The sequence below is a fragment of the Ovis canadensis genome, chromosome 5 (genome assembly GCF_042477335.2).
Source record: "Ovis canadensis isolate MfBH-ARS-UI-01 breed Bighorn chromosome 5, ARS-UI_OviCan_v2, whole genome shotgun sequence".
In the NCBI taxonomy this organism is placed as follows: Eukaryota; Metazoa; Chordata; class Mammalia; order Artiodactyla; family Bovidae; genus Ovis; species Ovis canadensis.
In genome coordinates this window covers 102,793,095-102,807,856 of record NC_091249.1, presented here as the reverse complement: position 1 = coordinate 102,807,856, position 14,762 = coordinate 102,793,095, and the positions used below count along the sequence as shown (strand labels likewise).

Genomic DNA, 14,762 nt, shown 5'->3' with positions numbered 1-14,762 from the left:
AAGTCTGTCCTTTTAATTAATGGAGTCAAGGCCCATAATATCATTATAGATCTTGACTATAATTAAACTACAAGAGCTTCCCTAGGGGCTCAGAGAGGAAAGAATCTGCCTGCAATGTGGGAGACCCAGGTTCAATCCCACTGTTCTTGCCTGGAGAATTCTATGGACACAGAAGCCTGGTGGGCTACAGTCCATAGGGTCACACAGAGTCGGACATGATTGAAGCAACTTAGCACACACGCAGATTAAAAACAACATGGTTTCTAAGAGTTTTCTCTTTTTTCTCAACCATAATATTAAGCCTGAGGAAAAAAATTATAATAACTTTTTCTTGAGCAGAATGCATTCAAAATTATTATATTCTCTTAAGTAATGGAATCAAATACCAGTTCTACCCCTGGTGGTGTAACCTTGGATGAGGTATTTTTAACAACCCTGTGTGGCTGTTTCCCCATCTTTAAAATGAGGAAATAAGGTCCACTTACCAGGCTAGATATAAATATTCAATAAAATCATATTCCTTTCAAAAAGTATTTATTAAGTACTCTGTGTCTGACCTCTTTTAGGTACTAAGGATACAGCAGAGAACAAGGCAAGCTTTCTACCCACCAGGACCTGACATTTTTTTTTTTCCATCCTGCCTCCTTTTATTCAGCTGCACTGCTGTTCTATTTGAATTTGCTCTTCTATATTGGGTCAGGCACCCTATGGGGTGTCTTACATGTTTTTTTTTTTGATATATATATATATTTTTTTTTAAATTTTAAAATCTTTAATTCTTACATGCATTCCCAAACATGACCCCCCCCTCCCACCTCCCTCCCCACAACATCTCTCTGGGTCATCCCCATGCACCAGCCCCAAGCATGCTGCACCCTACGTCAGACATGGACTGGCGATTCAATTCTTACATGATAGTATACATGTTAGAATTCCCATTCTCCCAAATCATCCCACCCTCTCCCTCTCCCTGACATTTAATGAAAGAGAGCAAATGGAAGATAAACACGTGGCGGTTGATGGTGAGGATTATGGAAAAAAAAATTTTTTTAATGGCATGAGGCACACTGAGTCCTGGCAAGAGCTCCAGCTCACATGCAGCAATAATCAGTGTAGAGCACTTAGACCAGGGCCGAGTGATGTTAAGTGCTCCACGAATGTTAGCTGTAATCATTTCAACAGAACAAAAGGCTCAAGATTCAATAAATAACTTCAGACATTCACAGAGAGTTGAAAACACTATAACCTGATGATGCCTTATCATTTCTACAGCCGATTTTTTTCCCAATTTTTGGAATGTGACTGCTGTTAACACCATCCATGAAGTGTATTTTTTTTAATGGAGAATGTATATGGGGAAGACTACATATTAGATTATTTTATGTAAGCCTAAGGAACCCACGAGCATTTTAAAATTTTATATCCTTAAAGAGATCTGTCATAAATGTTCTATGAATTTTATAGAATTATTGTTATTAATTTGTGGCTTATTATTATCCCATATCTAAAATAATCTGTTGTGTTTGTGGAAGCATAGTATATTCCAAGCAGCAAGGAAAACAGTTTTATATTAAACATGAAATTTATCAGATGATGAAAGCATTCTATTTCATTTTCATTAAGCATCATGTTTATTATACCAAGGACCTTGATTTTTTTAATTGCAGGGATCTGGTATGAGTTCTAAGCATTAAAATGACTTCACAGTAAACTTACCTCAAAAGTCACAGTCACCATCCCATAGGTTCCTTTTTCTCTGATGAGAGTAAGAGGCACAGATTCATTTCTGCCTCTGGGCTCACTCACTGTGATTGAGAAAGGCTATTGGGAGAGCAAAGACCATCAGGTGCTGATCAACCAGAGGCAGGAGTTCATACAAACTGTTATTACCTTAGAAATCCTAATTGTCCACAGACAAGTCCATCTACATCGTGCTCTTAAGAATGTGGGGTCTCCTCGCCTTCATCAACTGTAGCTAATAAGGCTTAGAAGGTTCAAATAATAGTATAAAGCGAACATAAAACTAGTCAGGCAAAAGATGGAGGTTCTTGCCCTGCTTCTGCCAACAACGAGCTGTTCTGCTGAGGAATATTAAAGGTTACCTAATTGAAAGGTGATTAATTCAAAGGCTCCCAGGGGCCCAGGAAGTCACAGGAACGAGTTGTGCCTCCAGACCCAGGCAATTCACAGGGACCGTGGCTCAGCCTTGCTCTCAACCACTGTTCCTTCCTCATCGGTCAGCTTGCCACTGAAAACAGGTTAGCTGCTAATGAGATCCAACCAGTCTATCCTAAAGAAGATCAGTCCTGGGTGTGCATTGGAAGGACTGATGTTGAAGCTGAAACTCCAATACTTTGGCCACCTGCTGGGAAGAACTGACTCATTTGAAAGGACCCTGATGTTAGGAAAGATTGGGGGCAGGAGGAGAAGGGGACGACAGAGGATGAGATGGTTGGATGGCATCACCGACTCAATGGACATGGGTTTGGGTGGACTCCAGGAGTTGGTGGTGGACAGGGAAGCCTGGGGTGCTGCAATTCATGGGGTCACAAAGAGTCGGACACAACTGAGTGACTGAACTGAACTGAATGACTTTTTTCAGGACATGATTACTGAGGGGAAGAAAGAGCCAGGACTCCAAGTGTTGGAAAATGTTGGCATGGCCGGTTGAAACTCAGGGTAGAAGAGGTGAGTGGCCAGGTACAGGCCAGCCAAGGCAGCAGGTGACCCCTAGGTCCCAGTATCCCCATCACCAGGGGAAGGAATGCCTGTCTCAAAGGGTTCTGATGCGGTTGCAATGAGATAATTCACGCCTAAGTGCTTATCCTAGTACAGGACACGCAGTGAGGGCCAGCAAAGGTTGACTATAATTATTATCACCATCACTGTCATCTTCATCATCGATACAATCATCATCCAATCTGGAAACCAAAGTCAGACTAGGTACTTCAGGAAACCAAAGTACTGACTGCAAGCTCATCAGTTACTTAGTTCAATTTTAATCACAGAAGGCAGGTACCCAGCCAGAGACTGCCGGGCAGTCATGAGACCACAGCAGTTGGGAACTTGGGACCAACGCTAGAGACCGGGATTCATTCTGAGGCTAAGATATATAATGTCAAAAGAAAGAAAGAAAGAAACCTTTAAACGAACCAGTATGAGGTTGGGGATAATGAGTTGGGAGTGACTGTAAAGGCAGTGGGGAGAAAAATCAAGCAATTAAGTGAGCCTGGTTCATAATTAACTAATAGTTTCCTATCATTCAAAAAGAACTGATTTGATTAATTAACTTTTGTAAATGCTGTAATAATGGAGGTTACAAAATGTCTACTACATTAGCATGATCCACATATCTTTTTTAATAAGGATACTGCAACTCTAAAATCATGTTATCTATAGCTCACCTTGTTTCAAAGACAATTTAAGGTGCTAGGAAAATGACATACAATACATCAATTGAAGGAGTTACCTAAACTGGAATATAGATAACAAGGTGGGGAGTGTCACATCATCTTTTAGTAATGATAATCAGTAGCATATTCAAAAGACTAAAAACCAGGAACCTTACTGTAGACTAAAATGTAGTTGCAATATATCATTCCACTTAATACAAATTCTGTTTTTATTTCAGAGCTGAGTACGATTTTTATCAGGGAGGGGACCTACCTCGTATGTTTGTTTCTAAAGACAAAACCCTCTGAACATAGGACTGACCAGGGGCACATGAATTTAGTGATAATGGAGGGAAAAAAATGAATTTTTGAGCAAAACTAAGGTGGATGACATGGAGCTTTAACCTTCAAGAAATATTAATTAATAGGAAAATCTCCAGGTATAAAAATTATTATAGACTTTTTAAGAGCTATAATGTCTGCTATTCAATTTTAGCTTACTATAGGTTTTTGTTTTTGTTTTAGTGATCTTTCAATGTATTTCTCTTGTCTCAAGTCACTCCAAACTTTCAGAGGAGGCTGACAGACAATGCCTTTTTTTAAGCGGCAGTTGGGGATATCAAGCAAAAGGAGCTGAGTTACAACATCTGTTATAGACTGAATGTCCATGCCTCCTCAAAATTCATGTTCAAATCCTAACCTCCAATGCGATGTTACTGGAAGCTGGGGCCTTTGGGAGGGGAGTAGGTCATGAGGGCAGAACTGTGATGAATGAGACTAGTATTTTTATAAAAGAGACATCCAAGAGTTCTCTTGCCCCTTCCACCACATGGAAACACAGCAAAAAGAGAACTGTCTATGAACCAGAAGGGCTCACACCAAACCCCAAATCTGCTGATGCCCTGATTTTGGGCTTGTCAGCCTCTGTAACTGTAAGAAATAAATTTCTGTTGTTATTAAACCACCCAGTCTATGTACTGTTACTCTGTTTATAGCAGATTGAACTAAGACAACATCCAAGTTAGAGAACAAAGGAAGCAGGTGGAATGATCAGCAGAAAGAGATTAGGGCAAGAGGTGACCATGATTGTACAGGCCTCCTTACTTCTAAGTAATCTTAGATAAAACAAAAGGACAGTCTACAGAATGTGGAATATGGATGAAGCTGAGCAAATCTTATTTACACATACAGGATGTTTACACAGGATGATACTAGGTAACATAAAAAGCTACCCAAAAACTTAATAAAAAAATTAAATCATAACCATACCATATTAAAGGAAATAATCCCAAATGCATTGTCATTTGATAATATTATCACAGTAACAGTCTTGGGCCATCCAAGCTTCACATTTGCTGAAGGTTTCTAAAACAAAAGCCAAAAAATAAATTAACATATTAAACAAGAGGAAAAAAAATATTTTAATAGCATTTCAGTCTTTAAGCAATCATTCAGAAAATGAATAAAAATACAAGTATGTTTTTAAGGCACAGACTAAGAAAATATATTCAAACTAAGTCAACATGGTGAAGTCCCAAACAAGAACTCTTCAAAAGAATTTTTAAAACCATTAATCACTGTTAAAATATAAACTGTTGTAATTCTAAATCATTATTGGCAGGTAACATATTATAATTACTTAAATTTCATGACCAATATTGAGTTGGCCAAAAAGTTCTTTCAGGTTTTTCTGTAACAATATAACAGAGAATTAAGTGACAGTATGAAATTCAGTTCAAACATGACTCTTTTACACTATAGAAGGTGCTAAAACTTAAAGAATTAGTTATTTTATCAGTTGTAGAGTCAAAATAAAGTTAAAACAGTACAACAATTTTTCTAAGAAGTGTGGGAAGAGTGTGCTACAACAGTTTTATTGATATTTAACAGCAGCATAAAGGATTATGAGAAAAGTTTTTTACAAAAGCAAAACATGATTGCTTCCAGCACCAATTTCATAAAAATTTTTAATCATACCAACACAATTCTTCTAAAAAAAAAAACTTTCAATCCACTGGAGAAAAATTAACTAGAGCAGTGTTAGCCATCATTGCCTCAACCTAACAGATCAGGTCATCAAGGGTGATTAAACCTTAGGCTAGTCAAGCATTTTTCCCAGGGTCACTCCAAATGTATTCTAAGCACAGGGACCTCCCACTTCCAGGCCTGCTTTTTGCAGCCCGCTCCTTGGAACTCAGAAGTCATGGTCGTTCTTTGTGCAGCTGGTAGCATGGGAGGGGTCATAGAGAAAAGGGCCAAAGGGAAGACAAGGTTTTCCTGAGCATCTGTCACGGCAATTCCTAAATAAAGCTGAATTAATCCAAAAACTAGCTGCAGAATCTTCTAAATAAGATTGTCTGAGGAATAACCAGACCATGGAATTGCCAACGAGATTGTCAGTTCTGGCTTCTATGAAAACCACCATCAAGCACTTAAACTGGCTTATCTCTAGAGAAACTGATTTTTAAGCGTTGTAAGATTTTTATAAGTTTAAGCTTTAACGGGGGGGGGGGGGGGGAAGGACTCACCTGTAAAGTTAAGTGAAAAATGAAAGTTTCATCTGGCTCTGGAAAATCATCATCACATACTGCTATGTACACTGTCCTATTGGTTTCTCCAAAGGGTATAAAAGTTGCAGCGTATGTGTCAAAAAAGTCCCCAGTGTCATCTCCATACAGCTATCAAATGCAAAACACAGACAGTTCTTACATAACATAGAGTTAGGACAAGCAGAATTGATGCTAAATACAGCAATCAACAGGAAAAAAAAATGAATCATCCAATGACACTGAAGTTTATAAACAGGATGTACAAAAACTAAGCAAATATCTAACAACTGATAAAAATCACCTTTCAAAAGCATTATGAAAACAAATGATTCTACATAAAAACATTTGCTTATGCTCTTGAAGGTAAAGGGATAATTTCATAGAAAAGTAATAATTACATAGGAAAACATTGATGTGAATTTTATTTTTCTCCACTCTTGACTGATTTGACGTGGATTACAGCAAACCTAACAAGAAGATCAACTGCAGCTAAAACTCTCCCAAATGTGTAAGTAGCCTGCCAAAATATATCAGGAAAAAAATTGGGTTTAATGAAACTATTCCTTCCAAAACTTTCAACTTGAAGCTTTATTTATATTCTCCCACAGCACCAATAAGGACTCGATTTTCAGTATACCAAATTTATTAGTCGTTATAAACTTTTCCTCAGAACTTTTTAAGACCTCATTCTGTAATGTCAGCATTGCTAAGATTCTCAAAGGAGCAATAATTATGAAATTATAAGGCAGCAACTTCTTGTGAAAATCCAAATGAGATTTTTTTCTGCCAAAGAATGCAAAATGAGTAACTTAGCTACTAGGAAAAAATCATGATTGAGTATAAATAAAAAATGAAGGATGTATGGGGATATTATAGTCAATGTCTAGTTCTTATTTACAAAAATAAAGTTAGTTTTAAACACTTGAGAAATCCAAGTAAGTTGTTAAGGGTATTGAAAAACTTGTATTCATACCTTAATAAAAAAGTTGGCATAGTCTTTCAAAAAGTATTAAATATCAAAAGAAATGGATACAAAGAGAAAATCATGGTCCTATAACCCCCAAATCATTTAACAATCCAAAATATGCAGAAATTGGTATGTATGTGTAAACAGTTTCATCAGAGCAATATTTACAACAAAAATTGGAAGCAACCTCAATGAAAAACTGTTGAGAAATGACTGGGAAATGATGCCACCATCAAGAAAAGTTGTGATTATGATAGAGTGATCTAAAAAAGTTATCAGTATATGACCAAAATTATATGTAAAAGGCTATAAAATATAATAAACTAAAAATATATAAATATATAATCAAACTAAATAATCAAATATAATCAAACTAAAAATAAATTCAAATAAATACAAACATGTCATAAATTAAAAACTAAAAGCAATGCACAAAATTATAACATTGGGGTTCTTAGTTTTTCTTCTTTGTCTCTCTTTACAATGTTTCCCAATGTGACGATTTAACCTACCACTTAAATAAACTTATTAAAAAAAATTTCCAAGTAGTTTGGGCCTCAAATATATCAATGTCCTTAGTGTTCATATGACATGATTTTCTGGTTAAATACAAACACAGATACGTGTACATACAACCCATCTATTAACTAAACTGTGTGCAAGATAGAGCAATATTCTATCAAATTTCTATTTCTCACTTCTACTTATTGTACTTAATTTCTCCCAAAAGAGGAGCTCTCTAACATAAAGGTTTTTTTAATTGCCATTCCTCTACATTTAAAATGTCATATATTTTTCTCGAAGTCACCTGATTCTAAGCAATAAATCCAAGCAGAGATAACTAGAATACTTGATATTTTTTAGTCTATATTTGTTTTAAAATAAGCATTTTAAAATAATCAGTCTATATTTTAAAAATACTATTACTGTCAAATACACATGCTACCTTAGATCACTCTATAAACCTCCAAGACATATAAAAAGAATGAATAGTTTATCTGTAAATCATTTATCATAATAGAACTACTCAGAATCTCAAACAGTTAAAGACATTCTGATCACTAAGACATTTCCTATCCATTTCTGTAAAAACAGAACTACTGTCATCTCTTACCGATACAATCGCAGTAACATTTGCTGGGTCTCCTATCCTTTCAACGACAAGACGAATAACTGTTGTACTTGTTTCATTAACTACGAATTCTGTTTGTCCGGCAAACCTGATCTCTGTTTCTCCAAACACAAAAGGGATGAATAAAGCTGAAAGAAGATTTACTAATAAAGATGCAGAGGGCATCCCTATAGAGAAAAACAAGAAAAAGATTTTGTTCACAAAATGTATCCAATATATTTTCATTAGGGCGCATTGTCTACAGATATAAACACAGAATGAAGAGTTAGTAAGCAACTAAGACATAAAAAATGTATCAAATATTAAGCTATCCAATTTAAATATGTGGTCACAGAAAGAAGTCAAAAACGACAATCCTCTTCTGTGGTACTGTTTACTATGCATAAGTACTTTTCTTTCTTTACCTTGGATATTAACATAATAGTAATAACTTGCCTTACACGTATTTGTCAAATTTAGTTTATTACATGTCCCTCCAATTTATTCTAAGAAAAACCTAGGCAGCAACATGTGAACTGAATTAAAGCCCATCTTCCCCCCAAATCAAACTGTAAAAGACAAGCAAAAACTAAAATTATCTAAAGGACTGATCATCTTAATGTGATATTCTCTATTTGACAATTATACAAGTATCCATATGAGCAAAACTCTTTGAACGGTCACAAAAGGCAGTGAGTGAAAGCCAAAGTTTATTTCTTGGTCCTATCTCCTTTTCCCATAGTTTTGTCTTGAGAATGCTTTTTAAAAGCATTTTTCAGTTATTGCAAGGAAATGCTAATCCTTTGAAAGAACACCTAAATTTCCACGACTTAAATTTCTCCCACTGTACTAGCTAAAATACTAATATCACTTCTTAAAAAATGCCCATGCTCCTTTAAAACTAAGCAAGTTTGGCAAAGCTTTTACTTTCTTTTCCATAACCTTTATTGTTTTCTTCTTCGTACAATGTGTGTGTTTATGAGACGCCAATATTGTTCCTACTTTCAGCTCTGTGTGATTCAAGTGTTTTCAAAAGCACAACAGCGCAGGGGCCTCTTGAAAGAGCTGCTGTTTTGTGATGTAGATGTATCTCTAAAAATGTGAGCAATTTATCTCACGGATCATTAAGATTCCAAAGGATTATGTGAGCAGCCACCCGAACATAACAAGTTCATGGCTTTTAAAAAAGTTGCATTACGTACTCTATGAACCAAAATGCTTCCTATTAATCTTTACCTTGGTCAAGAAGTAATAAAATTTTCATGTAGCTGCCTTTGCCACATGGCTACACAAGGCTTCATATTTAGGAACCACCAGATACACATGTTCTTAATGGACTTTAGGGTTAAAAGGCAAACTGCTCAGTGGAATATATTCAAACAAGGCAGTCTGGGATTGACTAATGATGTCTCACATGCGTGAGGCTGCAAAATCCGTAGACAGGGATGCAGAGTTCAGATAAGAGTCCAGGAAAGAGATGTAGACCTGGGGAAGCACACTGACTGAACCCGCCCACCCTGGCCAGGCCCTTTAGTAACCATGCACACGGGCTGTTTTATGACAGGAGATCCCAGTAAGGAATACAGAACTAATAAGCCACCACCAACCGGAAGAGTTCCAGTTGGAGACACTGCGTGTCCGTCCACTTCCCAGAATCCCTCTCGCTAGCATTCATCTTGGCTGAGCGATGCATGCACCACCAGGAAAGACTCTGAATTAGAATGATTGGCCAAAGACCACCCGGAAACCAATCCCATCACCATAAAACCTGAGATGGCAAGCCACGCGGCAAAGCAGTTCTCTGGGTTCCCTTACCCTGCTGCTCTCCACCAGGGTGCCCTTTCCCAATCCAATCTCTCGCTTTGTCAGCACATATGTCTCCTCGGACAATTCATTTCTGAGTGTTAGACAAGAGCCCAGTTTCGGGCCCTGGAAGGGGTCCCCCTTCCTCCAACAGACCAACAGGCACAGACATTCCAGACATGTTTAACACCTGTGCCTTCTCTCTTAGAAAGCCCGCCATGGGGCTAAGAGACTTGGAGAAGAAATAAGATAGTAGATAGTTCTTCCTCATCAGCTGCAGCCTCTTCCCCGACTTCTAAGCCAGGAGTGTGCACTGAGAGAGAAGGAAGAAGAGGAAAGAGGAGGACAGGAAAGCCTCGGTGAGGCAGGAAACTGGGCATGCTGGGCTCAACCAGAGGCAAGTGAAGATCTCTTGTGGAATTCTAAAGCCAGAATAATTCTACATCTCACTTATGACAAACAGTGGGAAAGAAATAAACTAGGGACAAGAAAGAGAATGCTGAGTGGAGGGGGTGTGGACGTAGCAACCCAGGCCCTGGACGTGGAAGAAAAAGACAACTTTGGTCTGTCGTGATTTTGAAAGAAAAAGCAATTGCTTGAACACGAGATGTGATAGAACCTTGAGCTTAGAGAAATAAGACGACACCTGCAGTTCTAAGTGAGAAAGAGTGAGACGGAGTCACAGCGTGAGAAGGATGACTAACCTGTGGGAACACACATTCTCAAAGTCTGTCATGCGCAACAATCGAAGCCTACCTTTGTGAAAAATGCTGATTTGCAAACCCAGAAATTCTAATCCACTTAGTTCAAGGGGGGGCTCTGGAGTCTGCACTTACCAGTCAACCCCATTGATTCCAATATAGTTGACCCTTAGGACACACTTTGAAATGCACTATCCAAAAGTATGAGGAAGTGTGAGGGATGTGTCTTAGAGGAGACACAAAATAAACCACATTTGTAGCTTTAATTACTGAATTTTTCAATGCAAGCCACTCAAACTTACTGCAGACTTTCCATATTTTTTTTTTACATATTATTAAACAGAGTTTTCAAGATTTTTTTTATGTGGGCCATTTTTTAAGTCTTTATTAATTTGTTACAACATGGCTTCTGTTTTATGCATTTTTTTTTTTTTTTTGGCTGCGAGGCACCTGGGATCTGAGCTCCACAACCAGGGATTGAACCTGCACTCCCTTCACTGGAAAACAAAGTCTTAACCACTAGACCGCAAGGGAAGCATGTGATATAGCATTTTAAGATTCCATATATCCTGAAGAAAAAGTTTAAGACTTATAGAAAGTAATCACAACAGCAAATGCTTATATAGTGTTGTTCTAGGTACTTTATACACAATAACACATTTAAATCTTTACAACATCTCTGTGAAGGTGTCAGTATTCAGTTCAGTTCAGTTGCTCAGTCGTGTCCGATTCTTTGCGACCCTATGAATCGCAGCACACCAGGCCTCCCTGTCAATCACCATCTCCCGGAGTTCACTCAGACTCATGTCCATCGAGTCTGTGATGCCATCCAGCCATCTCATCCTCGGTCGTCCCCTTCTCCTCCTGCCCCCAATCCCTCCCAGTATCACAGTCTTTCCAATGAGTCAACTCTTCGCATGAGGTGGCCAAAGTACTGGAGTTTCAGCTTTAGCATCATTCCTTCCAAAGAAATCCCAGGGCTGATCTCCTTCAGAATGGACTGGTTGGATCTCCTTGCAGTCCAAGGGACTCTCAAGAGTCTTCTCCAACACCACAGTTCAAACGCATCCATTCTTCAGCACTCAGCTTCCTTCATAGTCCAACTCTCACATCCACACATGACCACAGGAAAAACCATAGCCTTGACTAGACGGACCTTAGTCGACAAAGTAATGTCTCTGCTTTTGAATATGCTGTCTAGGTTGGTCATAACTTTTCTTCCAAGAAGTAAGCGTCTTATAATTTCATGGCTGCAGTCACCATCGGCAGTGATTTTGGAGCCCCCCAAAATAAAGTCTGCGACTGTTTCCACTGTTTCCCCATCTATTTCCCATGAAGTGATGGGACCGGATGCCATGATCTTCGTTTTCCGAATGTTGAGCTTTAAGCCAACTTTTTCCCTCTCCTCTTTCACTTTCATCAAGAGGCTTTTGAGTTCCTCTTCACTTTCTGCCATAAGGGTGGTGTCATCTGCATATCTGAAGTTATTGATATTTCTCACGGCAATCTTGATTCCAATCTTGATTCCACTGGAGAAGGGAATGGCAAACCACTTCAGTATTCTTGCCTTGAGAATCCCATGAACAGTATGAAAAGGTGTCAGTATCATTAACCCCATTTCATAGCTCAGGGAACTAAGGCACAGATATTAGTTAACACACACAGCATCCCTTAGCTACGTAAGTGACTGGCAAGATTTGAACCCAGGAGTTCACCTCCAGACTCCCTACCCATAATCACATGAGACTGTCTGCTGCTGCTACCTGCTAAGTCACTTCTGTCGTGTCCGACTCTGTGCGACCCCATAGACAGCAGCCCACCAGGGTCCCCCATCCCTGGGATTCTCCAGGCAAGAATACTGGAGCGGGCTGCTATTTCCTTCTCCAATGCATGAAAGTTAAAAGTGAAAGTGAAGTCGCTCAGTCGTGTCTGACTCTTAGCAACCCCATGGACTGCAGCCTACCAGGCTCCTCCATCCATGGGATTTTCCAGGCAAGAGTACTGGAGTGGGGTGCCATTGCCTTCTCCATGAGACTGTCTACTACCTGTTATTCCTACAAACCACACATCTCTGTCTTCAATAATATGGTAAGTCATTTATGCTACACATTTCTAAGCATTCTATTATTTTAAACTTATACACAATAACCAAAACCACCATCAGTTAAATTCAGTCACTCAGTCATGTCCAACTGCGACCCCATGGACTGCAGCACACCAAGCTTCCCTGTCCATCAACAACTCCTGGAGTTTGCTCAAACTCATGTCCATTGAGTCAGTGTTGCCACCCAACCATGTTATCCTCTGTCATCCCCTTCTCCTCCTGCCTTCAATCTTTCCCAGCATCAGGGTCTTTTCTGATGAGTCGGCTCTTCGAATCAGGTGGCCAAAGTATTGGAGCTTCAGCTTCAGCATCAGTCCTTCCAATGAATATTCAGGACTGATTTTCATAAAACTGTATAATTATGAGTCTCCTAAAAGTTTGCACCTTATTTTTCTGATAAACAGAACATTTATTTAACTGAAACTATGATTCTCTTGACTATTTGAAATATTTAACAACATCTTTTAATGCCAGGGCCAATGAGCTCAAATGATGCCTTCTTCCAGTCTCCCAGGCAATTAGATGCTGTGGTTAAGTCAATAAATTCATTTTGGATTGGCACACATCAGTGAGTTTTGAGATTATGCAAAATGGACAAACAAGGTTGATTGGAAATGCCTCAAATTCTGTGACATCACTGATAATTGAATTGCTTCTGCTTTCATCTTTTCAACTTGTAAGAAAAGTTTTTGAGGCAAAGCTGGCATTCAATGGAAGTTAAGACGATGTAGAAAAAGCTTCGAAAGTGAAGTTCCCATCAGAAGACAGACATAATTACACAAGTGCTGAACAGTTTCTTTTTTAGGGTAAACTAGGTACTTTTTCCTCTATCATATTAAAAATCTTGTCTTTGAAATTCCCTTTATTAAACTCAGAAGACTAGGCATTAACAACTGACACAACACACAAGTCTTACCTCTATTTCAGGTCACTTTTTCTCTTATTAGATTTAATGAATAGTTTACACAACCTACCAGACCACCTATTTTAAACGTCTCTATAAAATGAATTTTAAACATACGTTTAAAGATCATTATGTGCCTATTTCATATTCTGTCACAACTGCGAAAGAGTAATTTTAGTTTTACTGACTCATTCCTTTGAATTGTAATGTCATGATATTCCAAAATTCAAATCCTCTCATTTCCAACTATCATCTACGTTATCCTCATGACTCCCACTCCTCAGTAGCATGATGCAGGAAAAAAAAAAAAAGCAAATTTTTCCTGTCAGTAGGGGATCTCTTCTCTCTTAATCTGTTACTGTGTTTAAACAATACTCATATTTAGGTTACTTTCTTACATCTATCCCAAATTATACTATGAAGTTTGGACAGAGTCCAGATAACATGCAGATATAAAATCTCAGGTTCTTGGATTTTAGTAATTATATTCAGCCTATCCATGTGGCTTCCCTGATAGCTCAGTTGGTAAAGAGTCCACCTGCAATGCGGGAGACCTGGGTTCAATCCCTGGGTTGGGAAGATCCCCTGGAGAAGGGAAAGGCTACCCACTCCAGTATTCTGGCCTGGAGAATTCCATAGACTGTATAGTCCATGAGGTTGCTAAGAGCTGGACCCAACTGAGCAACTTTGACTTTCACTTTTCATTCAGGCTATCCAACAAGTCACCTAATCCTACCAAAAATCCTTCAAAATTAAAATCAGGACTATATTAGAACAGCTCTAACAATGCAAACTGGTTGCTTTCAGAAGAGCAGGTTATAGTTTCACCTAACATCTGCACACTGAGCACCTACTATATGCTGTGTAACACCTGTGCTAATCACTGAGGACACAAAGACCCTCAAGAGAGGGCCCCTGGCTCCTGATACTACTCACAGGGAGGGGCACAGATTTAGATCAGGCCAGTGAAAGTCAACAAGACAATTCTGATGAAATAATGCCGTTTGCCCCAACATGGACAGACCTGGAGATTATCATACTACATGGAGTAAGTCAGACAAAGACAAATATGATATCACTTATATGTGGAAGTTTTAAAAAATGATACAATGAACTTATTAACAAATCAAAAACAGACTCACAGACTTAGAAAACAAACTTACGGTTATCAAAGAGAAACGGTGGGGGATTAACATATACACACTATTACATAAAATAGATAACGAATACG

At 38.4% G+C, this 14,762-nt stretch overlaps 1 protein-coding gene across 1 annotated transcript in view; it reads right to left on the bottom strand.

Annotated features, from left to right (window-relative positions):
* The window catches only part of ADGRV1 (adhesion G protein-coupled receptor V1), a 566,629-nt gene that overhangs the window by 528,532 nt on the left and 23,335 nt on the right, over window positions 1–14,762 (bottom strand). The window contains exons 2-5 of the mRNA XM_069590116.1: window positions 8,023–8,207; window positions 5,921–6,070; window positions 4,662–4,757; window positions 1,717–1,821 (exon numbers count right to left, since the gene is read on the bottom strand). Of these exons, the coding sequence (XP_069446217.1) occupies window positions 1,717–1,821; window positions 4,662–4,757; window positions 5,921–6,070; window positions 8,023–8,207 (536 nt within the window). The remainder of the gene's footprint in view (window positions 1–1,716; window positions 1,822–4,661; window positions 4,758–5,920; window positions 6,071–8,022; window positions 8,208–14,762) is intronic.